The sequence below is a fragment of the Numida meleagris genome, chromosome 5, assembly GCF_002078875.1.
Source record: "Numida meleagris isolate 19003 breed g44 Domestic line chromosome 5, NumMel1.0, whole genome shotgun sequence".
In the NCBI taxonomy this organism is placed as follows: domain Eukaryota; kingdom Metazoa; phylum Chordata; class Aves; order Galliformes; family Numididae; genus Numida; species Numida meleagris.
The window spans coordinates 31,543,412-31,569,302 of NC_034413.1; the positions used below are offsets into that span (position 1 = coordinate 31,543,412).

Genomic DNA, 25,891 nt, shown 5'->3' on the forward strand with positions numbered 1-25,891 from the left:
GAGGAATAGAAGAATTCATAATTAAGCAGTAGATAATTAATTGCGTCTGTATATTACTGAAATTTCAGCACTGGCAGTGACTGCACTATATTCTTATTTTAAATGATTGCCTATTTTAAATGGTATTTGTCCGGTTGCATAATTTTTGAAAAGACACTTACTTAAGCAGGGCTGACAAGCATGCTCTATATCCTAGATCAGTTTGCCTTCACAACGGCCCCACAAAAAAAAAAAAAAATACTACTACAAAACAATCTCAGATCAGAGTACCTTAACGAAGCAAGTAAGCAGCACTTACTTACATAATTAGCAGGGCAGCTCCCCCATTGCCCAACATAGGCAGAGACTTTCTAAGCAACATGAGCAAGTCAGTAAAACATTCAAAGTATTCTGAATTGCAAATATAAATAAAGTGACATTACTCCCATGATTACATTGAAGATCAATTAAATTTATTTTTTCTAAAAGCTATTTACAGATTTACAAACATTTGTATTTTACAAAAAGTTATACTAGGTAATTTTAAAAACATTTTTCTTTACAAAAGCTACATAAGCAACTACACTGATGTGTCAAAAAGAACAGTTAGTTAGCTCTTGGAATATTAGCTAAATACCTCTCCTTAAAAGACAGCTAAGCTAAATGAAGTGCAAGAATGACGAAAAGACCTGTTTCCAAGCTTCTGTGCTTCTGTCAGTAGGAATTCCAGGCCCATACATGAACTACAGAGCTGATAATTCTGCTGACTGCTCATCAGTACTGACGGGTGTGGAGATTTCATGGCTGGACCCATTCACGTGAAGGGCTGAAGGGCAGAGGGTAGGCTGGTTCTAGAGCAGTGACATGACAGTGAGGCCGCTGCTAAATACAACCTATCAAAGGCTATTTTTATTTGCCTACTAGAAGAATTGAGATGTACATTCCAGCAGAAGTTACCATGGAATATCAATGTGTATAGCGGTGGGATGTGTCAAACCTAGCAGTACTCAAATGCTCTCTGGAAAAAAAAAGAGAATGCTTAGGAACAAACTGACCTTTGAGAAAAAAACGACAAACTTTCTGGTCCAGCACAGAAAGGACATGGTCCACAGCTTTTAATCCTAGTGTCTCTTGGCAGCAAACTGATGCTACCTCTAGAGCTAAGCATGACTTACCTGAAAATAATACAAGATACTTGCTTGAGGCTACAGACAACATAAGGCATAAAAAATTAGGATGGACATCTCTCCATGAAAACACTGATAAGGTCAAATTAATAGCTAATTTTATGAAATAATTTGGCGAAAAGCACCTCCTTTCTCCCAGTGCCTAAAAGAAGCCGTTTCTCACCTATCTGACACAATCTCCCTTCTACACCTCTGACTATAGAGTTCTCAGTGCAATATTCTTTGAAGTTTCAAATCTTGATAACTGAGAGGAAGCAAACAACTATGGTATTCGGCAACAATTTACTAGGCCACCTGCATTATTTTCCTTTCTTATTATAAAATACAATTTAAAACCAGATAGTTCCATTTTGCTTCACAACAGCATACTACAGGCAAATTTTGCAGCAGAATTAGGTTGGACTAACCTGCAAAAGCAGGTAAATAAATCACCCTTTTCAAGATCATAACAACTAAGATACTTATTAACACTGAATCTCCTCTATAAACTGCCCTTCCTTCCTCCAGAAGAGCTTCCAAGTAATTTGTTAGACTAACACTGTAATCTGTAATTTTAACACGTTCATTTTTAATACATGCATTTCATGGTTTTGGGTCCCATCTTCTCTATTTGTATCAACAGAAATAGTGCTGTACATTCTGTAGTTGGTTTTTGTTTGCTTGGTTTTTTTTGTTTTGTTTTACAGAATTAGCTAAATACACAGGGTAATAAATAACTTATAAAATAATGTTATGGCACATTAGAAGAGCACCTCTGTATAAGTATTGCATGGCAGGAATCACAGACGCGAACAGGCTTTGGTGAAGAAGGCAGAGGCAGTTCATTGTCCGAACAAGCATTACAGAAGATCTCGCCACAATTTCTACAATGGTGCTAAGTAATGGGGAGAAGAGCAGAGATAAAAAAATCACAAAAATAAAAAATACAACGGAAATACACTTGGTAATTGGATACCAATAAATTACATATAGAGAACAATCTGAAGTGCGATTCCTTCCAGTTGTTTGGTCTGAGCATGGAATCAGTTTTCAAGAGAGAATTCATCTAAGCCCAAATTTATGGTGCAATCCTAGACAGACTAAACATATAAGCTTTGGATCCCTAGAATAAGGCAAACTAATATGCTTTGCCAATTAGGAATATAAGCAATGACAATGGATGAGATTCTGTCAAGCAGCTCTTAAGATTGAACGTAAAAAGTAGGTGAAATAAAAATTTCTGCATATGTTAGTAAAGCTTAACAATTAACACTGCTTTAAAGCCCCAAGAAGCTCATAACTTCTTAAGTCTATTATATACTAAAAAAAAAAAAAAAAAAGTACTAAGACTTCCATGTGTCAAATTTTAATGGTGCGACTGCTGACAAGTACATGAGACGATGATTCCACAAGGTTGGTTAAGTGTGGTCCTCCACAGCACTACACTAAACAGGCAACATTTCTTTTGAAAGTAGGGCCCAGCTGTGCTACACATATCAAAGAACTTCTCAAAAAATACCTATGCATTCATCTGAAGGTTGACATTTCACGCTGCATCTCATCTCTAAGACAACTGACATATATCTCATACTACACGTAAATGAGTTGGAAGAAATTTCATTTGAGTTTTACCTTCCTTTTGGAAAGTGAAAATTCCTTTTCACATAACTTGCAATGCGTAGCCTCTTTGTCCTTCAACCAAACCTGCCCCTGGAGAAAAAAATGACCATAAATATGTGTATGTGATAAAGGCAAACTTTAGGTTCAAAAGGACAAGACAAATCAATAGGAGTAATGTTTACTGCCTGCACTGCTGAATGTCCTGAGACCACTACAATGTCACACAGACACTCTGATGCAGTACAAGTTTGCTCCAAAGCACTGCTAACAGTGGGAACAGGTACAAAGACGACATGCTGAAGGCATTAAAGATGGTCAATGGCAGAGCTGGGAAAAGCAGTAAGCTATCCAAGTCTCAAAGCTGGCACCTATTTCCCTATTCATTGAAACAATATGTGAGGTCACACACGCAGACACAACCTCTGCTCTCAAGACGCACAATCCTTAAGTTCCCAACCTTTCAGCAGTGCAGTTCATATTTTCACTGACTTCTGGATGATCAAATATTTATTTATCACTAAAAAACGCCACGTTGTTGTCTACACTGTCTCAAATACATTTTGTAAAATAAAAAGGATGTACCATTGCGATAAAATGCAGCAGAATGTGTAACTTTATATCAAACAATAAAAATCAGAAACCACTGAGTATTTGCTTTTGCTGAGTCTACAGGGAATCTGTGCTTCTCTCCCACCCCAGAATATCATGAGTCTCTTCTGGATAGCTGCCGTTGAAGAGGAGTCTTTTCACACTTGCAAAACATTTCAAAAGGAACAGTAAATAAAAATATTTCTCTTTTCTCCAAGTCCTACCAACCTGCAATGCTTTGTTTGCTTCTTTTATATCTTCTATTTTCAGCTTTGATCTAAAAAAATAAGACAATATTTCAAACTGTTATATTGTCAATTCCAGTCTAACAACCTTAGGTTTAGGTATTTAAAAACTTAAGTGATGTATTCTGAACTCAGTATTTTCTATTACATCAGCATCTAGGAGATGTTGTACTAAGCACTACACAAAGACAGGCTCTGCACTAAGAGCTCAGAATCCTTTGAATGGCTGCAGGCATGTTTGAGGTTATGTGGCTAAGGGAAATAATTAGAAACAAGCTAACACACAGCATTGGTATAAACCAGGAATTCAAACTTCTGGATTATCTTGACAAGAAAACCAGCCTTTCCACAGCCACCCAATGCCAACCCACTCAGAACTGTCTGAAGTACAACACGTACACTAAGTTATTCTACAGGGCATGAAAGCCCACACTAGTCATGGCAAAACAATTTAGAAGGCACATCCTTAAATTAAACAGAGAGATGTGGAGAGTAACAATTCCTGTGCTCAGAGCTTATTACTCACCATAGTCTGAGGGGTTTGATAAGGTAATCTTTTTTACATAGCCTGAAGACGTAGCAATAAACAATGGTCTAAGACTGCCATACAGAGAATATTCATCTCTTCAAAGAAAGGAATCCATGAGCGTGCACCCTCATAAAAAGATAAGCACTATCTTGCTGAAGTAGAAGCCATTATCTGCTACTTGAGTTATTCTTCAGCAAAACCAAGACATGCAAACTAGTCAACTACTTTCAATGCAAAGACACCTCCTAATGCCTCCTAGGCCCTGTTCTAGCTAAGATTTTCTTTCCAGTGCACTATAATTGCACAAGGTCACAATCCACAGACCAAAAATTTCACACAACTAGAAGTATTTCTTCTTGTTAACTGGTTTGGTAATATTACCTTATACACAGTAATTTACACGACTGCCACCCTATTCTTTCTCTTAACTCAAGTTTATAAGACAAATATAATCAGAATAATGAAATTACTCGCTCAGCTTGGATGCCAGTTCTTGGAGAGCAGCTTCTTGGTCTTGACATATCCTTTTCAGTTGTTTGTTCTTTTCCTGAAGTTTAAGGAACTCCTTAAAAAAAAAAAAATATATATATAAATATACACACACACACATATATGTACATACACATACGCCTAATGCCCAGAAAACTGGTCCTAACCAAAGCTGATCTTACTGAGAAAACCAAGTGAATGGATGACTCATCCCCCTCTCTACAAAGATTCCCAAATTGAATTCAAGCAGCAACAACTCAAGATCACACTCTCTTAGGCCCTAATGATGCATATTTACTTCTTCAGAAAGCAAATACAATTAGTTGCAGAGATCAATGGCACTATGTAGCCATGTACATCAAGTTAGAGAGAACCTGAAGCAATTTCTGGCCTATCATGAGAGGACTGAGTCTTCGATAAAAATGAGAAAGAAAAATAAGGATTTCAGTTTTCTTTAGTCAAAGGACTGAGTTCTAATTTGAAGAAGAAATGAGTAAAAAGAGGAATGTTTCCAATCTCTTTTCTTAATCTACTTGTGAGAAAACATTAATCTAACCTTTCTTATCTAGTTGCAGAAATTCTTAAAAGTCCTATGTCTAAGTTCATAATTAACTTTTCAGTCAATTTCCAAGTTTTTAATCTATTCAAGTTTTATTGCAGAATTTACTTTTTTAAGGTTAATTATTTCTTGGGTCTCTATTCGCAGATGAGACACAGTTTCTTTTTCCTTTTGAAGATCATCCTCCAGAGTTTGCCGCCACTCCTTTTCTATCTTCAAATCTGTTTCCAGCTGGAGCCTAAAATATGCAAAACAAAGAACACAATCACATGCAAAAAAGTACAACTTTTTAAAATAATAAAAAGGAGTTTATTTCTGGGTGCAATACACTGTCGCCACAATAAACAACTGATCAGCTGACATGTTTTTTTAAAAAGAGAAATAATGCAGCAACATCCTAACATTTCAGACATCGCAATAGATAAAATACCGTCACCTAGAGAGTGCTTTTATAAAGAAATACATTTAGAAGGATCAAGACTGTGGCAGCATTTTGAAGAGATGACCTTCATAATAAATGAGCAAGAGAAGATTAACCACCACATTCTAAACATTCTATTTTTAAAACATGAACGCAGGAAAGCCCTCCCCTTAACTTTACAGTTTGTTTCTAAAATAAAAAAAACAACCACACTGCCAGTGGCGATCCAAAGGATTGCACACATCCTTGGTGCTCATAAAAGTTGTTTAATATTGTATCTTCAGGTGTTAATGTTCTTGTTTAGGCTAAGGCTTATGAAAATTTGAACAGAATCAAAAATAAAGAAGGAAAGACTTTGAAGTGCTATTTTAATTGAGCTTCCTACATCACTGAGGTTCAACGTAAAGAGGGATCTAACCCCTATCAGTTTAACTGACATCCAGTCATTGGCACTAGGGTTACTCTGATGCAAAATCGCTCTAGCTGGAATTTCACTATTGGTTTCATGGAAGAGTTGGTGTTGAGAGCGTTACAGATAAAACAGGACAGAAGCACACTGCTCAGCCTTCTACATCTGAATCTCAACAAAACAACAGAAAAGGAAAAAAATCTGAGTAGCCATGCAAGGTTTTTTGATGGAAAACCTGTAGCCACATTAACTTTCCTGTTTGTTTTTTTTTTAACCCAAAATCATTTTTAAAGGGAGGACTTACATTTGGGACACTACCTCAGCATCTGGTTGGAAAAGATCAGAAGTGAACATGACCTTGAGGTTTCAGAATTGCAGAATTCTAAGGTTGGGGTCTGAACTGTTCTTTTGCCAAAATCTGCAAAGATGACTGCAGTAGTAAAGTGAACATTTGTCATGACAGTTAAACAAGTTTATCGACATTCAGAGTTGTAAGAGGGGCAGGGTGGGCTAGTAATCAGATTGGAAATCACTATGTTTTAAGCTCCAATCTTTGCATCACAGATTTGCCCTATCTTCAATAACGTAGCTGTTATCTTCCAACAGGCTGAACACCTGCCCCCCCACAGGGAGCTTTTTACTCTACATACTTATTTAGATCAGTAATTAAGAATTTATCAGGAGAAAGGGAGAGTGTTGGCTTCTATGTTACGCTTTAGTCTTTATGATTCCCATGGATTACTTTTTCTGCCGCGGCAAGTTAAACCACTTTTTAAAGGATTTTACCTTATTCATAAGCCTCATCAATTAAACTATTCTTGTGCCATTTCTCTTCAGGTTCACGCTAGTATGTAGCTGTGGGTTTTGTTAAAAGTGTGGATTACTACTACTACGCTACATATTTTCTCTTGCTCACAATAGTTCCCTCCTGAACTAAGCCACCACCTTCAGACAAAATATACTGTCATTCCTCCCCCTCCACACACCCTTCAGAGGTGCCCAAAGGTAGCCTGACTTTCTTGGAATGGTGTACTTTCTTTCATCTTACCAGTATGTAACATTAATATCTTTAGTATTTACATTCTGTTCAAAGCCAGCTATCAACAGCCAACTTGTATTAATGCACGAGACATAACTGCTAAATATTTTTCTCAAACAGAAGAGATATACTTACAGCTGTTTCTCCTTCTGGGAGAATTCTTTCTGCAGAGTTTCAGACTTATTCACATATTCCTGTTTAAGTTTGTCGTCCTCATTCTCAGCTTCGAATTGAGCCTTCTCTGCTTGCTGCAATCTGGTGTAATTCAAATCAACTTTGGGTAAAACTGAAGCTAGAACTAGGGTGTAGAGGGTGAAGAAGACAAATAAAAAAAATGGGGAAATAGAAACATTTCTAAATAAAAACAAAGTTTGGGGGAAACTCACAAACTCAAACGAGAAATCCATACAATGCCTAGAGAACTAGCTCCTGTTTTTCATACAGTCAGAGATTATTCACTGTAAGTAATCACGATTTTTATTTTATGCTAATCAATAACAAATGTCAAAGCATGATGATACATATTTTAGAATTGCAGCATATATCTTAATGCTTTGTTTTTCTTCCTCTTTAGCATATGTTTCTGTGTTATTTTTGGAAGCTTTTTTTTTTTAAATAACCCCTGTAGAAGCACTTTGCTTGTACTAATCACCCAGGGTAGAATGTGTGTTGTGCAAAAGCACTCAAAACAATTCAGGCATAAGGCTGAATACAGAGCACTGCAATCAGACAGCAAAACACTTAACTAGCCTAATACAACAAGACACGCTCCAACAGGTCCCACTACATTTACAGAACTACCTCAATTACATCACGTTTGTAAATGTAAACGGTTTGTATTAAAAATAATGCATTCTTACACTAGTTAAAATAGTTCCGTACTATAGACAATTTAAATAAAACTGATTAGTCAAGAAGTGAGAGGTTGTTTATTTTAATTTTTCCTTTCTGAATGCTAGGGGTTTGTTTCTGCTTCAGGTATCAATGCCCTTGGAATCCACTAGCCCATTCTGGTTTCTCTCTGCTTCACCACCTCTTCAGTCCAAAAAAAGATGGGTGTACTGTAATGAAAATAAAGGTGCTAAGATGGAACTTGTGCTATTGTGGCTACACTTGTCCTGAACAAAAGGCAGGAAGTAGAAGTGCCTTTTGTGCCACCTGCTGCATCTTGTTTAGCAAAGTGCTTCAAGTGCCCACCCAGGGAAGTGGGGCAGAAATCTGATTCACTGTGCTTGATTTCACAATTCCCAGCAGCTAGCTGAATGCAGAGTAACTCACAGCTCCCAGTGTCAGCTAAGAAGATATCAAGTCAGCCACGTGTCTACATTTGTGCTTCTACTGATAATGTTGCCCCGGTGGGAATTTGCAAAAGCTGCTAGCAAACAAGTGATAAAAGACTAGAACTAAATACTTCACAAAGCATGCACTGTCCCACTCAACTATACCTGCTGTTGTGAGCATCTTCCCATACACATTTGCAATGGTAGATCACAGAGGCCCAAACCAGATGTATGGAAAGGAGTATACTAGGACAAAGCAGGGCCAATTAACTGAGCGAAAGACACTATATCAAGCTGCACCAGTCTCTAAGTTAGAAGATTAAACTGCAGTGCAGTTTCCACAGCCAAGCTAGAAAGGGAGCTTGCTGCCCAAGGAACATGCTGGCCAACTCACGCTACAGCACTGTCCTCTAGACTAGCACCAAGACTGACAGCACAGCTGCAGTGCAGACAAATGCTGAGTTGGACTGATGTCTGCAGCAGGATTGTAGATTCAGATGACACTGAGTCAGATAGATACTTGTTTGCATAGAGTGACTGTGAGATCGTTAATGCTCCCATTTCTGCTACAGTCTAACCCCGTTTCATTCACTGTTTCTGTTTTGGACTTTCTTCAAGGATGGGGGATATATATTTTTTTTTTATTTAACAGTCAGACCATGTTAAAAGCTCCTTCTGGTTCCAAAGCAAGGGAGAAGATAATATAAAATCATGCAGCAGAAACCCTTCTTGTATTATGGTGTCTTGCCCTCACTTCTGCAAACTCATTCCCTCCTGCTGAAGGACTCAAAGATTCTCTTCCCAGTCAACTCCACGTTTGCTTTTCAGAGGAAATAACAGGAAGCACATCAAGGGCAGCCAGCAGCTAAAATTCTTATTTCAGCAGTACAGGCAAGCAGCAATTCAATGCAGAAATATGATTTGTAAAGACTGCCTAATGATGGGTGGAGAGAGAGAAAAGGGGTTGGGCAAAACCACGGATTAGGATTACAGTACAGACATAGCCACTGACAAACAAGTTAGACAGGCACCCTAAATGTATATCCCATCTATTACTACTGCTGTCACTGCAGCTGCCCTGGAGCAGCTGAGGCAGGAGCTACAGCTACAGTATTTGCTAGGCCCTGCTTCCTTTCCCTTCTGGAGCCCTAAGTCCAGGCTCCAAACGCAACGTACCTACACGAAGATATGCTACCCTCCATCACATCAGGAGAATGGAACTGCGCTGTAACTGCTTTATAATCAAACCCTGGAATTCTTCTACTGTATTGAACATATGTTTATACCTCCTTCCGTTCTTAAACATACTATTCCAATATAGCCCTCAAACCCCTTCACCCCTTTCCCCAGAAGCCCTGTTCAAGCTGTTCAAGAAAGCAGTGCTAGTTACAAGCGGAAAAAAGAAATAAGAAAAAAAAAGGACAGAGAGCTTGCTTTTGGGATAAACATAGCTCCTGAAAGTGAAAGAAACAAGCAGAGATGAAGAGAAGTATTACTCAGAAGGGCAACTTTTTAAACCTTTCACTGTCATAAAGAACAGGAAAAAAATGCTAGATAAAAAAAATGTCATAAGTATGCATAGTCCAAATGAAGATAGCTAATATAAGCTTTTTTTGACAGTTGAGAAGTGAATAAATCACATTAGAAAACTAGCTTACATTTTCTTAACAATAGTGCAATAATTTATGTTCTCTCTCCTTTTGTTTTTAAAAGAGGAGTAAAGCAAGATCAGAAATGATGATCTTTCAGAAAACAAAATAGAACCCAGCTACCATCAGTTACAGTGCAGGATTTCTAGTACCACTTTCTATGTCAAATTATTATTTTACAATTCTGAACTTGTACTTTATCAGTAATATTTAAACAGAAGAATGCTGGAGGAGCTTTCAGAATGATATATCTTTGACAAGTTTATATTGGTGCTGAGCTTCATTGCTGGCACATTTGACAAATGACATTGCAATAGTCCTAGTTTGAGTTAACAGATCTTTGTCACTTCACGAATGCAGTAGACAAAAATCAAAGACAGATGAAGGCAGCAAAATAGTAAAAACAAAAATTAGGATAAAGGATAAAAAGAAAAAGAAAAAAGAGGAAAAAGGATGTCAATAAAACAATATTCATGTCACTAATTTTTTTAATATATAACCATGTTTTTAATAACCAGATTTAAATGAAAAAAGATGTCAAACACCAAGATGACAGTGCTTATGGATGTTATATTCTACAGTGTATTCTATGAAAAATAATATTCTATTAAAAAGACCAGTGCTGCACGTAGGCCACTCAATTAAACATCTGAATCACATTTCAATGTTCCGTTACACATGCAGTCTAATGACAACGTAAATTTATATAGCAGATTTTTAGTCTTTCACTTTTCAATCTTTCAGTGTAAAAACTCACTATAATAAAAATAATGGTAGTGCTGAAGCAACTGAATGATTTTTAATAGCTTCAGCAAATTCAGCTGAAATTCAGTGATCCATAAAGGCAGTAAACGCTTATATCTCATAATATAAGCGTTATAATATATATAAATGCTTTGGTCTCTATTGCATTTCATTAAGATGGAGAAAAAATTAAAAGGTAATATTGAATCCAAATTTGAAACAGCTGAAATAGCAGCTTTTGCTATCAGCAATAAAACCTAGGAAAAGAAGAAAGATAGCAGACGAAGAAAAATGAAAGATTAACTTTTTACTTAAAATAAGTGCATTTGTTAAAAAGAAAAAGAAAAATCAATCCATAAAGCACTAGTTAGAGTTTCAGGAACTTTCTTTTAAAATTTTCTAGTTGAAAGTTACATTTCAGTGGCAACTGTGTGGGAATGCAGTAAAATATAAGGGGATGGAGAAATGAATGAAGAAAAACAAAGACGGATCTGTACCTTTGTTCGAGTTGTTTCATAGTAGCATTAATTTGATTGGTCTTATCCTCTAATCGACCAATTATTTCATTCTTTTCTTTCATAGCATCTTCAGAAACCTGTGTCATAAAAAAGGTTAAAGACAAAGCAGTTTTACACCGGTACTCCAAGGAGATTTTTTTCTTCTGAAGAGAAAAATGTTAGAATGGCACTCGCACAGAATTTCCTGCCTACCAAACTTGTAGTTTACTAAGTATGAACTTTTCATATTGGTTTCCTTTCTTAATCATTTTGTAAGTCAACTTAAATTCACTGATCACCTTTTTAAGTAGCTCACTAGACCCTTACCAATAATAAACCATGATACTTAGTCCTGGAAATCGCTAAGGCTCTCAAACTATTATCAGACTTTAACCAATGTGCCTGCAAATATTTTAGGAATTTCACTAACACGTTGTACAATTTTGATTTCTTGCATAGCTGTCACAATCTCACCCTGAAGATTTAAATACCAGGGAGAGTATCATCCTTGCGATACAGATCAACACTATAAATGGATCCCTGAACATGAAATTGGGCATGATTAAACTCCTTTACTTGTTTGACTGACTCAAAAATGGGTATGATTATTACGTAAAATCACCTTCCCTAGAAGTAGAGCTTTAAGAAACAAAAATCTACAAGTCCTGATTATTGAAGATCATTCCCATCTTACTTTTCTTTCCAGATCTATTTGCATTTCCCCTTTTCCAATCCAGCTTCCTCACTGTTTTAAGTGGAAAAGTACCATCCTGTGTCCACTACCACACTTATCTCTCTGCAGCATTCTTATTTTTTCTCCACTCATTCTGACAGAGGTATGACTGTTTTCTTGTGTTGCTTTTGATCATTTCTTCCCTAAATCAAACTTACTTTCTGCATAAATAATTTAATGCTCAATTTCTCCGATGTTTTGTTAAATGAACACTGGGTCTCTGAAATCCACACTCGCCCAAAGAATTTTTTAGCTTTGCGCTGTTAGAGATTTTATTTGTTAACAGATTTTAAAAAGCTGTCATTAGCTTTCTCCAACGAACAAAATCTTATTTTCAAAATGCTCTGCCTTGCTTTGAATGCTCACATCTTCTCTTTAGTATCACACTATATGGCTGCATCTTTCTCATTTTCCTTACAGGACAAGTCAAGGAGCGTGAATATCACTAGATATACTGCTATTCTATTCCACAAAAGAAATTAAAAGGCCATGCTCTTATTTTTATGCTTTCATTTTCTATAATCTCAAGAAAAATCAAGTGAGTGCCTTAAATAATACTTTGTGTTAAATCACACTGGCATCAGTAGCGTTCCAAAAAGACATGTTGACCTAAGAAGCAGAAAGAAAGCAGTAATTAGGCAAATAGCAGTATCTAACTGAACAAAATGGAAATGAATCTCTCTTACTTCTGTCCAAGTCATCTTACAAGTTCAGCAGCAGACCTTACCTGCAGCTTTTGGTACATTTCCATGTTAATTGCTTTAACTTCATCAAGCTGCTGTCGAAGGCCAATGAGTGCATCCTGCTTCTCGTGGATGTCCTTCTCCAGTAACTTCATAGCAAGTTCTATCTCATGTTTCATGCTAACTTGAACTACTAGCTCATTCTCCATATCCTATAAAACATACAGACAACACAACACAAAACCTTTCAACAATTATGCAATGTTTTATCTATGCTTTGAGAAAGAAAAGCTAACTAACAGAGCTGCAGCAACAGCTATTGCAGCACATAACCCTCTGTAACTGTGCTAATTATCTACTACAAAAACATTGCACTCATGTACTTAGCGACTTATGCTTGAAAAAAAAAAGAAAAAGAAATAAAACACTTTTGGGAGAAGACAACTCACATTACACAATACCACATTATTTCTCATAGATACAGAGTTGAGTAAGTATTAATTACAAAAGTAGAACTACAGGATTTCTATTTTTGCAAGAAATACTGAACATACCTACAGACCATGCAGTGCTCCTTATCTAAAACATTCTCAAAGAGATTCTATTTTCTAGCAATCCTGTTACAGAAATGCTAAGGCATTGATTGCTCTTTTAGAAAACCCCTTATTATCTGCTGTTAGAGAAACAACACTCTGGATTTAAAGCAGAGCCTAACCTGAGCCAAAACAAAACTAGAAATAATTACATACCGACTTGAGTAAAAATCTTTCCTAGAAATGCCATGTACTCCAATGAAAGAACACTCACTTGTCGAAGCTGTGATTCTTCTCGAAGCTGCCTACGTGCCTCATTGTACATTTCATCTAATCCCTGCCTGGAGTGTTTGTATGTCTGAAGTTCTGCTTCAACATCCACTTTAGTTACCTAGGAAGATATACAGAATCTTTATTCATGACAAGTTTAGCCATTAATACCATAAACTCCAAGCACGGTACAAACAGGAGAATACCATCTGTTTCTGCTAAGTGGTTGTCAGTTTTAGGATAATTGAGTGAACTAGTGAAATAAACCGTACTACAGTATACCTTATCCTTCAGTAAGTCAATCCAAAACACCACTGTTTCAATACTGAGCAATCCAAACACACAACAAACCTGTACTTTTACCTGTAAAGAGAGTTTACCTCTTACTCTGTACAGTGATTTACATAAGGAGTTATGTAAATTACAGCTTAAAAAGCAACTGCACACAAAATTATTCATAGAATGGCCTGGATTGAAAAGGACCATAATGATCATCTAGTTTCAACCCCCCTACTGCGTGCAGGGTCACCAACCACTAGACCAGGCTGATCAGAGCCACATCCAGCTTAACCTTGAATGCCTCCAGGGATAGGGCATCCACAACCTCTTTGGGCAACCCGTTCCAATGCATCACCACTCTCTGAGTGAAAAACATCCTCCTAACATCTAACCTATATCTCCCTTGTCTCAATTTAAAACCATTCCCCCTTGTCCTATCACTATCCACCCTTGTGAACAGTTGTACCCCCTCCTGTTTATACGCTCCCTTCAAGTATTGGAAGGCCACAATGAGGTCTCCCCGGAGCCTTCTCTTCTCCAAACTAAACAAGCCCAGCTCCCTCAACCTTTCCTCATAGGAGAGGTGCTCCAGCCCTCTGATCATCTTGGTCGCCCTCCTCTGAACTCTTTCCAAGAGCTCCACGTCCTTCTTGTGCTGGGGCCCCCAGGTCTGGACACAGTACTCCAGATGGGGCCTCACAAGAGCGAAGTAGAGGGGGACCACCACCTCCCTCTCCCTGCTGGCCACTCCTCTTTTAATGCAGCCCAGAACATAGTTGGCCTTCCAGGCTGCCAGCGCACACTGCTGGCTCATGTCCAGCTTCTTGTCCACCAGGACCCCCAAGTCCTTCTTTGCAGGGCTACTCTCAAGGAGTTCTTCCCCCAGTTTGTATAAATACCTGGGATTGCCCTTGGCCTAAGTGCAGCACCCTGCATTTGGCCTTGTTGAATCTCATTAGGTTCTCATGGGCCCACTTCTCCAGCCTGTCCAGGTCCCTCTGGGTGGTTTCCCTTCCCCCTACTGTATCGACTGCACCGCTCAGCTTGGTGTCACCTGCAAACTTGCTGGGGGTGCACTCAATGCCATCGTCTATGTCATTGATAAAGATGTTGAATAGCACTGGTCCCCAGACTGACCCCTGAGGGACACTGCTTGTGACTGGCCTCCACCCTGACACAGAACCATTAATCACAACCCTTTGGCTGCAACCAGCCAACCAGTTCTTAATCCATCAAACAGTCCATCCTTCAAATCCATACCTCTCCAATTTAGAGAGAAGGATGTGGTGAGGGACTGTGTCAAAGGCTTTAGAGAAGTCCAGGTAGATGACATCAGTCGCCCTTCTCCCCTCCACTGATGCCATCACTCCATCATAGAAGGCCATCAGATTGGTCAGGCAAGATCTGCCCTTGGTGAAGCCATGCTGGCTGTCTCAGATCACCTCCTTGTCACGTATGTGCCTTGACATGTTTTCTAGGAGGATCTGCTCCATGATCTTCCCAGGCACAGAGGTGAGGATCACTGGCCTACAGTTCCCTGGGTAGTCCTTTCTCCCTTTCTTAAAAATGAAAGTTTCCCTTTTTCCAGTCACCAGGAACTTCACCGGACAGCCATGATTTTTCAAATATGATGGACAGCGGCTTGGCAACCACATCAGCCATCTCTCTCAGAACCCTGGAATGGATATCCATCTGGCCCCATGGACTTATATACATTCAGTTGCATGAGGAGGTCTCGGACTTGTTCCACTGTTACAGTGGGACGGAATCCGCTCCCCACACCCTCACCTAGAGGTTCAGGGTCCTGGCAGACATGGGAAGCCTGACCACCAGTGAAGACTAAGGCAAAGCAGTCATCGAGTACCTTAGCTTTCTCTATGTCTGAGGAAGCCAGCTCTCCATTACCTTTTATCAGAGGGGGAACACTCGACCTGTCTCCTCCTGCCTATGTACCTGTAGAACCCCTTCTTGTTATCTTTCACATCCCTCACCCATTCAGCTCCAACTGTGCCTTGGCTTTTCTAATCTTATCTGTACACATGTGGACAACAGCCCTGCATTCCTCCCAGGCCACACAACCCTACTTCCACTTCCTGTACATTCCCCTCTTTTCCCTCAGTTTAAGCTGCAGGTCTTTGCTCAGCCACATCGGTCGCCTGCCTCCCCTGCTCGACTTCTTCTGCTGGAGCTGGAGAGCCATTGTGCTCTCAGAAGGGTGTCCTTAAAGAGCTGCCAGCTCTGTTCTGTACCCATGCCCTTAAGGACAGTTTCCCAGGGGATCCCATCCAGCAATTCCTTGAGCAGCTGAAGTTCAGGGTCCTGATTCTACTTTTTGCCAGTCCTGCATTCTTCAAGATCACAAACAAGCTTCCCAGATCCAGCAGGTTCTTCCCATGAAAAAAAGCTGTTTTAGATTTAGCCAGCTAACGTTTCCTTCAAGCTGTAGAGTAAGCACAATCAAATGACAATGAACCACACTATATTAAAGTAAAACTGACATACCTCAAGATGATGCTGTGTTTTCATTAAGATCAGAGTATTTTCACTTCTTAATTGATGATTTTCTTCCTGAAGTTTAATAATATTGTTTTTGGCTATTGCTAACTGGGATAATGACAAAAAAATAAAAAGTAAGAAGTGAGCACTCTTGTAAGTGGGGAAAAAAAAAAAATCAAAACATTCTGATGAATGCAAGACCAAGACATTCTCTGCTATTTTCTTGCAGTCTACCAAATAGAGGTTTAATTATTTGTAACAGCATACATATCCAAGGTACTTCATTATTTCATGTCTGGTAAAGAAAAATATGCTTTCTTCTAATCGCTTCAATTCAAAGACCCTCAATCCCCTTTTCTCATCCTATATTTTTCTCTTCCTGTTTGGATTCAAATATATCCAATTTTGTTCTTTCTGAACATCTTAATATATCATATGAAGCAATTTACATAAGAAAAGCTCTCCCAGACATAGAGAAAACATGTATATAGAAGAGAAAACATTATAACTGGGCCCTTTATTATATATCCTAACATCGGGCCTACAAGCCAGCTGATCAAAGCAGATGGATGGCTAAAGATGACAGTTAGTAAAGGAGCCTGAAAATTTGGAGAATTAACACTCAGTACAAAATGTTTTCCTCCCTCTGAATACATGAACACCCACAGTAAGCTAGCTATCCCTTCAGCGGCTGAATTCAGACATTCACATTTTTCACCTCATTGACTATTTCTTCAGCTTGAGTTAAAAAAAGATGCTCACTCCTACAAATCTAAATAAATTGGAACCTAGTGAAGTATCAAAGGTAACTGAAAATATAAGAAATCAGTACAATACCAGAGCTAGACAAATGTAAAAACTGTATATAAGCATACGGTAAATAAGCAAGAAAGAGTCGTTTGGCTAATGCTGAGAACAGTAACAGAAATTGCTTACTGAACTACTTTCTGCCTCTGTATATCAACTGGTGTCATCCATTGTACACTAATGAGCTGCACAAAATCGGCCTGACAGCTGGCATTAAGAAAAGCTTACTTTCTGTTTCTGACCCCAGTGGGAAATTGTCATGTTCTGTAGAATTCATTTACTGATGCTGCGTGCTACCTTAGCAAGCTGACTGCAAATCCCTGCAGCTACTGCATCTTTTCTCCGAGACAAATTAGAAACATCTGAACATACTGTAGACTAGAATAATTTAAACATACTTATTAAAAAAGTGTGATGACAAATAAAATGTACTGTACGTTACTAAAAAATAATACCTCTTCAATCAGTTTAGTGTTTGACTTCTCTAATGAATCGACTCTCGCATGTAGACTGCTAACTGTGCTACTGAGAGAGAGAAAGAAACCATTATTCAAAATTATGTCAAAACTCATTTAACCAAGCTCAAAAGCTTTAATGTGAGGTACAGTCATTAACCATTAATAACTGCTAAAAGGTCTTCTCCCATTATTTGAGGTTTTCTTAAATATAAGGAAATTGCGCCCCTCCATTGAATGTTTATATACTTCTTCCCAGTTCCCAATGTCATCCTGGTCACTTGAACCATTTTTTGGAAAATATTGCATAATATGAAATGAATAATTATGTCAAACATGTCAAAAAGATCAGCTATATTACAGATTCTACAGAAGGAGTTCTGCACAGTTTTTTTTTTCCCAAAGAAAGATGCAAAACCACATAGATTCATCCAGAGCACACAATAATACTTACTGAAAATTATTAAACAGATTGCAGTTAAAATGGTATTTCTGACAATGCATTAAGATCAAGCTTTTCATTCCTAGGAAGTTATAAATCCCAAACACCCCAATCAATTTTGCCCTGCTATTTCTTTCTCTAAAGGTTCTGACTATCAAAAACAGAAGCATGAAAACAGATTTCCTCCCTCAGCCTCCCAGAAGAGAGACTTCTTTCAGCCTCACTACATCCTCAGTTTAAGCATGAAGAATATTCACCCGTTTCCTTGAAGTTCTCTCTCACAAAGCTGTGGTAGAAAAGGAGAAAGCGGCATTTTACCTGTAAGCCTGAACAGACACGCATACTTCAAAGTAATACTTACTTCAGTTGTCTGTTCAGTTCTTCAACATAATTCTTTTGGTCCAAAATTGCAGCAATCTGTACATTTCTAAAGCAAGAAAATCATAAATTGAGCTTTAACAAAATGACATGGGGAATCATGTTTGAAAATATCAAATGCAAATGTTCACATTAATTGCACTTTAAAATAAAAAATAAGGAAGAAATTTAATCTCACAGTCACAAAGTCATGAACTTGTAATGTTGTGACCAGTGTGAGAGACAAAGAAACCATTTCTTTAACTACATATAACTTCTGTTTACTCTGCCATAACTCTAGCTCTTTGAATTACTGCATGCTTAGTAAGCTCCTTTACACAGCTACCTCGCAATCCTTCAGTACTGTCCATCAAGAAAAACGTAGGAGGTGATGTTGCTTAGACTTGCTCCAGAGAGCACATATTCTGAGAACACACTAGTAATAGGGAACAATGTTACGTGACATTCTTCTAAAGACTGTGAGATCATAAAATTTCATTTTTAGGAAACTTTGTTTCTACAAAGAACAGTGCATTAATCAACAAATTATTTGTTAATATCCAAAATCTGAGGCATTTAGGGAGGACATACCTCTCCTTTCCTCCAATGTCATCATCACTCTTTAAATACATAGAGAAATCGATCACCCCAACCTAGAAGAAAACAAATGTATACAGTTTCATATAATGGAAGTAACTCTTGTTGATATTCAGGGTTTTGTATCTATTTACAAAAACTTCAGTTACATCAGCTTTTCAAAGGGTTTCAGTATATTTAAGTGAAGCTCAAAAAAAACTGAATAGCAACATTTTAAACCACCAGGCCCAGTCTCATTGATTCCTTCAAAATGTTTCCTTTGAAATAAGAACAACAAACTGTGAACCAAATCCTTCTCATTACTAAGAACTGATGATCTCTTCTACCTGAATGAGCTTAGCCAAAAGCTTGTAGGAAAATTTCTGGTACTACTGAATCCTACCAGAGATTGAGAAGGCTTGAGATAATTTGTCTGCAGTATCTCACAGAACAACCTTTCACAGCACATCTCCCAGAACTGATGTTTCTCCCATGCGTCACTTCTCAAAGCTCGTCTTCTTCTTTCTGCTTAATACAGCTTACTCCTTTTGGCTTCTCTGAAGTAGATGCCTTATTTACACTACTCTTCACCAAGATAATTCCTGTAAAACCTCACCATGACATCCACAATTACCTTCTCAAATCAAGTTTTCTCTCCCCTCATAGAACAAAGCTACCGAGTGACCTAGATAACAAGCTATTTTCTAACCTATAATACACAGTAATTCTCAGTACTGAGGAAAGCACATTGATAAAGTATCTAGAATTACATGCGTTTCAGTATCGTGTCTTTTGGTAGGCACTATCAGTGCCTAAAACCTTAGACAGTAACTAGCATGAACACTGAAGGCAAACTAACCCTATGATTCAACAGCACACAAAACATACTAGCTAGAACTTTTCCTTGACATCAAAACTGGTTTTTCATCAAACATGCTGAAATAAATAACAATCACTTAAACTACTGTGAAATTCTCCAAATAATCTGAACAAAACCAATCAGGGCTGAACGCAGCTTACATATACTTATAAATACTTGCACATATGCCTTTAAAAAGATTCCATCAAGATTTGCTTAGAAAAGGTCAGAGTTGGAAGTCAAAGCAGTCTGCAAAGCACACAGAGCTCTACTGATACTAGGCTTGTTTTGCAGACAGAAAGCAGTGCCCCTCTTGTAAGGTCTTTTATTACACTATGTGAGCATACTGGTTTTTCTTTTATTCACACTCCTGTTGTGTTCCAACAATAAATGGATCAAATAGGATAAACTGAACGTGGAACTATACTCAAAGAAAAGGATGAGTTACGCAATTAAAACGGAAACAACTCCGCCACTGCTAGTATTCCATCCATTTGACAACGAAACCTTTGCACTCTGACAATCATCACCATCTAAAGGTCTGATCCAACTGATACTGAGGTTAATACAACATCCCCACTAATCCAGGATCATACCCTGAACAGTCTAGTCAGATTTCTAAATTCTCTGTACACAAAATTCTCATTGACTGCACGTACATTACTTTACCTGTATTGACTTACTTGTGAATCTAGGTCTTCGCCCTTTACGCACAGGTTAGCATCTATTACATTTAGCCCAACTAGCAGTCCAACAATAACTGCTCCTTCTTCTTCCATCATTAGCGCATGATACTCATAAAATTCACTGTTAAATAAAAAGATTGTCTAAATTGGTATGCTCCATATATCTACATGTTATCAGTTAACAGTAAGTAACACCTGAATCTGAACTTTCTTTTATTCTAACCTTACTTCAATATTCCAAAATAGGAACTAAGTCTGCCCACATTTTGATTCCATGAATGCTTACAATTAGGTAGCACACAGTTTGTCTCACAGGCCATTCAAAAACATAGATAGAACCTTTGGCTCTGGAAATGTAACCCACAAGCTGGTGGAGGACTGGGAAGTTTTGGCAGGAAGACTTCTACTGCTTTTTAAAAAGGGTCTTCCCTATACACTTGTATTAGCCACTTTGACAGAAACCTTACCTTGTGATAAAATGGTCTGGACGTTAATGAAGACATACTTGGAATTAAATAAGCAAAGTAACAGACTAAAGGGGTTAAGAAAAATGGAAAAGAGATGAAATTACATAAAGGTTTTTAAAAGAAAAATACTCCACCAAGCCACAAAATATCAATATCCTCCTTGCACTTTTAAAATAAATGTTAGACTCTATGAAACAAACTACTTATTCAATGGAAAAGTCCACCATTGTTGACCACCAATGTCATCCTGACACACCAGCATTATCTGGGATAAACAACAATTCTTCAAAATATTTATAAGCAACAGAACTGAAAATAAGATGGTAAGTCCTTCTTTCCTTTGTGCTTCACTCATCTCACCACAAAGAAGGATTTATACTAGAAGAGAGCAATGCCAGATTTAGAACTGTGAAAGGAAGGGCAAATTCAAGTCAATAGTCCTCCACACCATGGCCGCTTAGTAGCAAATCACACATATGGTAAGAGTGAATTAATCTCCTCTTCAGTAGTTTCTAGTCCATATTCTGCATGGCTGAGGAACACAGCAGAAGCCCTTCCCTATCACTCTCACCAATGAAAGAACAGTCAGACACGCTGCAGATGACGGGGGAAAACATCTCCTCATCCATCAGCTGGCCCTCAACCTTCATGATACAACAGGGTTTGGTCTCTCTACCACAAGGATCGGAGGAAATCAGCCCAGAGGCCAGAAACTATGTCTTGTTTTTTTAAGATATATTAAAAGGTAGAAAGTAGAAATACTATTTTTGCAGGAGACTACATCTATAAAAATAAATTCTAAACAAAATCTACTTAATTGTTTACCTGAGAAGATCTCTCTGAATGATTAAACAGCGAAGATAGTCAGCCATTTTCTTCTGCATTAGTGCCAGTCGTAACCAGGCCCGGGCACGGCCCAGTGGTGTTCTGGAAAAGGGGATGGAGAAGACAAACGGTCCAAAATCAATAATATATCAATTAATTTACTGTCTTGACTATCTTATCAGTCTACTAGTAGAGCAATTTACATTTCTGAAACTATTTTAGTTTCAGAAATATAGTTTTTACACTACAGAGCAGCACAGTACAACTCTATACAACACACACCAAACTCTGCCTTTAACTCTTACATCGTCATAAACTGTGGGACCTTAATAAGATAATTCAAAGAAAATGATGGCAAATTTAGCTAGTAAACATTAATATCTAACAAATTAAACCTGAACCTTCACCTGTAAGTATGCACTTGCATACTTACAAAGTGATATGCATATAAATGGAGAAGAGGAAAAAAACACAGTCAAAATCAACACCGATATGCTATATCAAGATGGAAAGCGCAACAAACATAACCAAAGGTATTTCATCAAGCTTGATACAAAAATAAATAACAACTGATATACCTATACGCTTTAGATAAGGTCTAAAGCTAAAAATTATAACCTTTACGCTACCATATAACCAGTCTCAATGTAAACAAGCCCTTTCAGAATTGAATATACAGTCAATTGCACAGCTAAATGCAAAATCAGAGAGCAAAGGGATGGAAGGAGACTGTAGCTTACAGCATAAATTCGTATTTCAGAAGGAGGCTGCACTGGAGGATACTTCTGCAAGAATCCAAAGAGCTGTCCAATTCTTTCCACATCAGTATGGTACCTTTTCTTTTCATACAGAGAATGTGTTTGCTACAGTTCTAGACTGTAGACTGTGATACACAACCTACTCCTTTCTGTACTGTTTTTGTCCACCACTCGGAAAAGTTCTCTCCCAGGAATATCAGAAAAGCACACAGAATTCCTACATTTTTAGCTCTTTTGCGTGGAACATAAGCAGCTAGCAAGATCCCCCTGAGCACTCCCCCAACTTCACGTGCTAGTTGTTTAAAGGCTTGATTAATGCCAAATTAAATAATGATAACTGTAGATTCTCAATCAGATCTTATATTTTCTTGCAGTATATTTTACCAGTACAACTTACTTGAGGCCAGGCAAATCTCTGACACTTGCTGCTATTTCCTCAGCTTCTGGATATAACTTCTCCACAAGTTCCAAAGGACCCCAGATAGTTTTATTGTAACTTAAAAAGGATTTTCTTACTACGAAACAAAAAACGTAACTGCGTTAGTTGAAATGCTGGAGTGGTTTCCTTCAAAAATAGCTGGCCAGTTCGCCAGTGTTCAGTCATCTTACAAATTAATTTGCTGTGAACATAAAATTGCTGCTGCTAGAACAAGATAATACAAAACAATGCATCTAGTTAAACATATGCACTACATACATGCAGACGTGGAATCCCTGGATCACTCACAACAACAAATGGTTTACAAAGCAAAGAGTCAGCAGATGTAGAAATGCAAGTTGTGAAGTACTAGTAACAGCATCGATTACAAAGAAAGAGAATTCACATACTTTATTCTCTTCTTAAAGCAACATGGCACACTTAGATCTTATCTCAAGAAAGAAAGAAAGGAAGAAAGACTGTTCGTTTGGGATGAGAAACACGCATCTAGAATAACCACCACACCTTTAAGGCCATGCTTCAGGCAGTGCTCCATGACAACAAAGAACTGCTGCAGAGGAGGGTAGTCAGAATCCAGAGTACGGCCAAAGCTCAAAGCTGATTCAATCAGTCCTTTGATACTCAGTTTGGCCATGTTCAGTAAATTTGCTCTTTCTACAGCTGTTGGGTCTTTTACAGCTAAAGCAAGAAAGAAAAAAAAGTTACAGTTCAAGTTTTAGAAAGGATGCAAAACGACGAAATGATGCCTATGTTGTTTTAGTAGGTGAATCAAAAACGGAGGCCAGAAAGGTGAGTTCTCAGTTACTTTGTTGTCCCTTGCACCTCCCAGTAGCGCTCAGAGACAGCAAGTTAATACGGCCATCAATGCTGTGCTAAAACACTCGGCTGCTTAAGAGCAATCAGTGCCCTCACCACCATATACCTAGGAAGCATTCCTACTTGGTATATTACAGTATACTATGCTTATGATAGACAGACATGACAGTTCTCTCCTATCATTTTCCACAGTGGCCCTAAAATCACAATGATTGAAGCAAATTTTTCTGTTTGAGGCTGCAGCTAGTCTCAGTGAGTAAATCTGGAGCAGATTCATGAAAACATTACACATGCACGCTTGTTTTTTTCGGAACAACAGCAACAAAATTAAATAAAAATAAAAATCTAAGCTCCTTGTTATGGCTACAAAATATTTTCTAGGCAGGAAAATCTACGTACAAGAAATAAGGCTTTTGCCTGAAGTTCCACTTAAAAATGCTTTTAGTGCGCTCTACAGAACGTATGCTAAAAAATTTATATTTAGGGGTTAAACCTAGCCAGTAAAATTCCCACAGCTTTTCAAAGTCAGTCTAATCTGACAGAACAGACAAGGTTCCTCTTCTTAGAGCTCCAGCTACTGAGAGCAGTGTTCAGGATATTCTTAGTTTATTTTCACTCGTAATAAAGCATGTCAAACATTCAGGCTGCCATCTATTTTACTGAATGGAAACACGAAACAAAGCCATGCCGTCTATTCACTGGGGTTCAAGGATCAAAAGGACTGGAAAGAAGCAAAATAAGTTTACAATTTAATAGTTTCTGCTGTTTGCAATTAAATATTATATATATATGTGTGTGTGTGTGTGTGTATTTTCTTCATAACAGCCAGACAGTGTCTCATTAGGTTCCTCCAAGAGCAATCAAATCACTTGTCTGACTTCTTCAGCTGCACTGCTCTAGGCGTTTAGGTATTAGAAGCTTACAAAATTATCTTCTAATGTTTTCTATTCCTAACTGCCCATCAAGCACCGAAGAAGCACACAACCCAGCCTACCTCTCACCTTCTAGAAAAGAAGCCTGACTGCGTACCCAACATAACCTTAAAAATACTTCTACGTCGCCTAAATTTACAAGCACTTCAATAGAAAATACCGTCACCCATGGGGACAACTGGAGAGGTCCTGAGGCAGCCCCGTCCCACTGGCGGCCCCCGCCCGGTCCCTCCTGGCTCTGTGAGACAGCGCGACCCATCTGCACGGAGCTCTTTTCCCTCACGTGGCTGCTGAGCACCACCGCGCGGGCTGCACAGGCTGCTCGCGGCCGCTCCCAGGGTCACCACGAAGGGATCCCTCACCCTACAGCCGGGACGAGCCGCGCTGCGGGCAGCATCCGTGCACAGAAATCGGGCGGTCACCGCACTAGTGTTGCGGCGGGGTCCCGCCCGCGCCTCCCACCGCCGCCAGACGCCGCTCCGCCCTCCTCTGAGGCAGCAGAAACCCCTCAGCTCCCCCACAGCAACCACCAGCCACTACGGTCGCGCCGCCGCCCCTCGAGGCCCCGCCGCAGACATTTCCTGCTCGCGCCCTCCGCAGCCCCCCCCAGCCCCCGGCCCGGCACCGCTCACCCATGGCTGGAGAGGAGGAGCTACCGCCCCGGCCGCTCCCTCCGGGCCCCGCGCCTCCTCCCGCCCGGCTCGCCGCTGCCGGAGCCCGGCCCCGCCGCCCGCCCCCCAAGGGCGCCCCCTGCGGCGGGAGGACCGCCCCCGAATGCAGCTCGCGGTTATCGCGATACTGCGGCCTTGCGCGTGATGTTACTGGGCCTCGGCTCTCTTCGGGCGAGAGGCCGCGCCCGAGGGAGGGACGGAGCTCGCACTTCAGCGCGGAGCAGGCTTTAGGTCCTGGCTTTGATCAGGCTCGTTTTTAACTTTAGAATTAGCCCAGGAAAACTTACAACACTGAGGCAGTGCTCAACCCTGGCCTCACAGACGGTACCTGCGTGAGAAAGCCTTGTTTCAAAAGTGACGCAGGTAAAAGGAAGATTAATCACTTCGTTCCTCATTTGTTGGATTTAAAAGACTACCAGCCCAAAACATGGCTGCACTATCGGCGGGTATCTGCTCCACTCCCTTTCTTCCCCTTTAGGAGTAGGTAACGAACTGCAGCACTGTTCTTTTGTACTCACAACAATTCAGTGTAAGAGAAAGGCTACATTTTAAGACTTCTGCACCCACAGATCCAAATCGTAGAATGAAAAATT

The 25,891-nt window shown here is 39.1% G+C and overlaps 1 protein-coding gene across 7 annotated transcripts; it reads right to left on the reverse strand.

Annotated features, from left to right (window-relative positions):
• RUFY2 (RUN and FYVE domain containing 2) lies at positions 431 to 25,375 on the reverse strand. 7 transcript variants are annotated; one of them, XM_021398204.1, is made up of 18 exons: positions 25,260 to 25,375; positions 23,384 to 23,557; positions 22,838 to 22,955; positions 21,683 to 21,784; positions 20,388 to 20,511; positions 18,861 to 18,922; positions 18,274 to 18,339; positions 17,471 to 17,540; positions 16,215 to 16,316; positions 13,438 to 13,554; positions 12,675 to 12,842; positions 11,215 to 11,312; positions 7,180 to 7,299; positions 5,284 to 5,413; positions 4,598 to 4,692; positions 3,582 to 3,630; positions 2,778 to 2,855; positions 431 to 2,040 (listed from the first exon to the last, which is right to left on the reverse strand). In XM_021398204.1, the coding sequence occupies exons 1-18, from the start codon at positions 25,261 to 25,263 to the stop codon at positions 1,897 to 1,899; spliced, it is 1,821 nt and encodes a 606-aa protein (XP_021253879.1). In that variant the 5' UTR covers positions 25,264 to 25,375; the 3' UTR covers positions 431 to 1,896. The 7 variants fall into 7 exon arrangements, 5 of the variants coding, with proteins under 5 accessions (XP_021253879.1, XP_021253880.1, XP_021253878.1 ...); XM_021398205.1 differs by lacking the exon at positions 25,260 to 25,375 and adding an exon at positions 24,990 to 25,230; XM_021398203.1 differs by lacking the exon at positions 25,260 to 25,375 and adding an exon at positions 24,788 to 24,974 and having other exon boundaries at positions 17,471 to 17,537.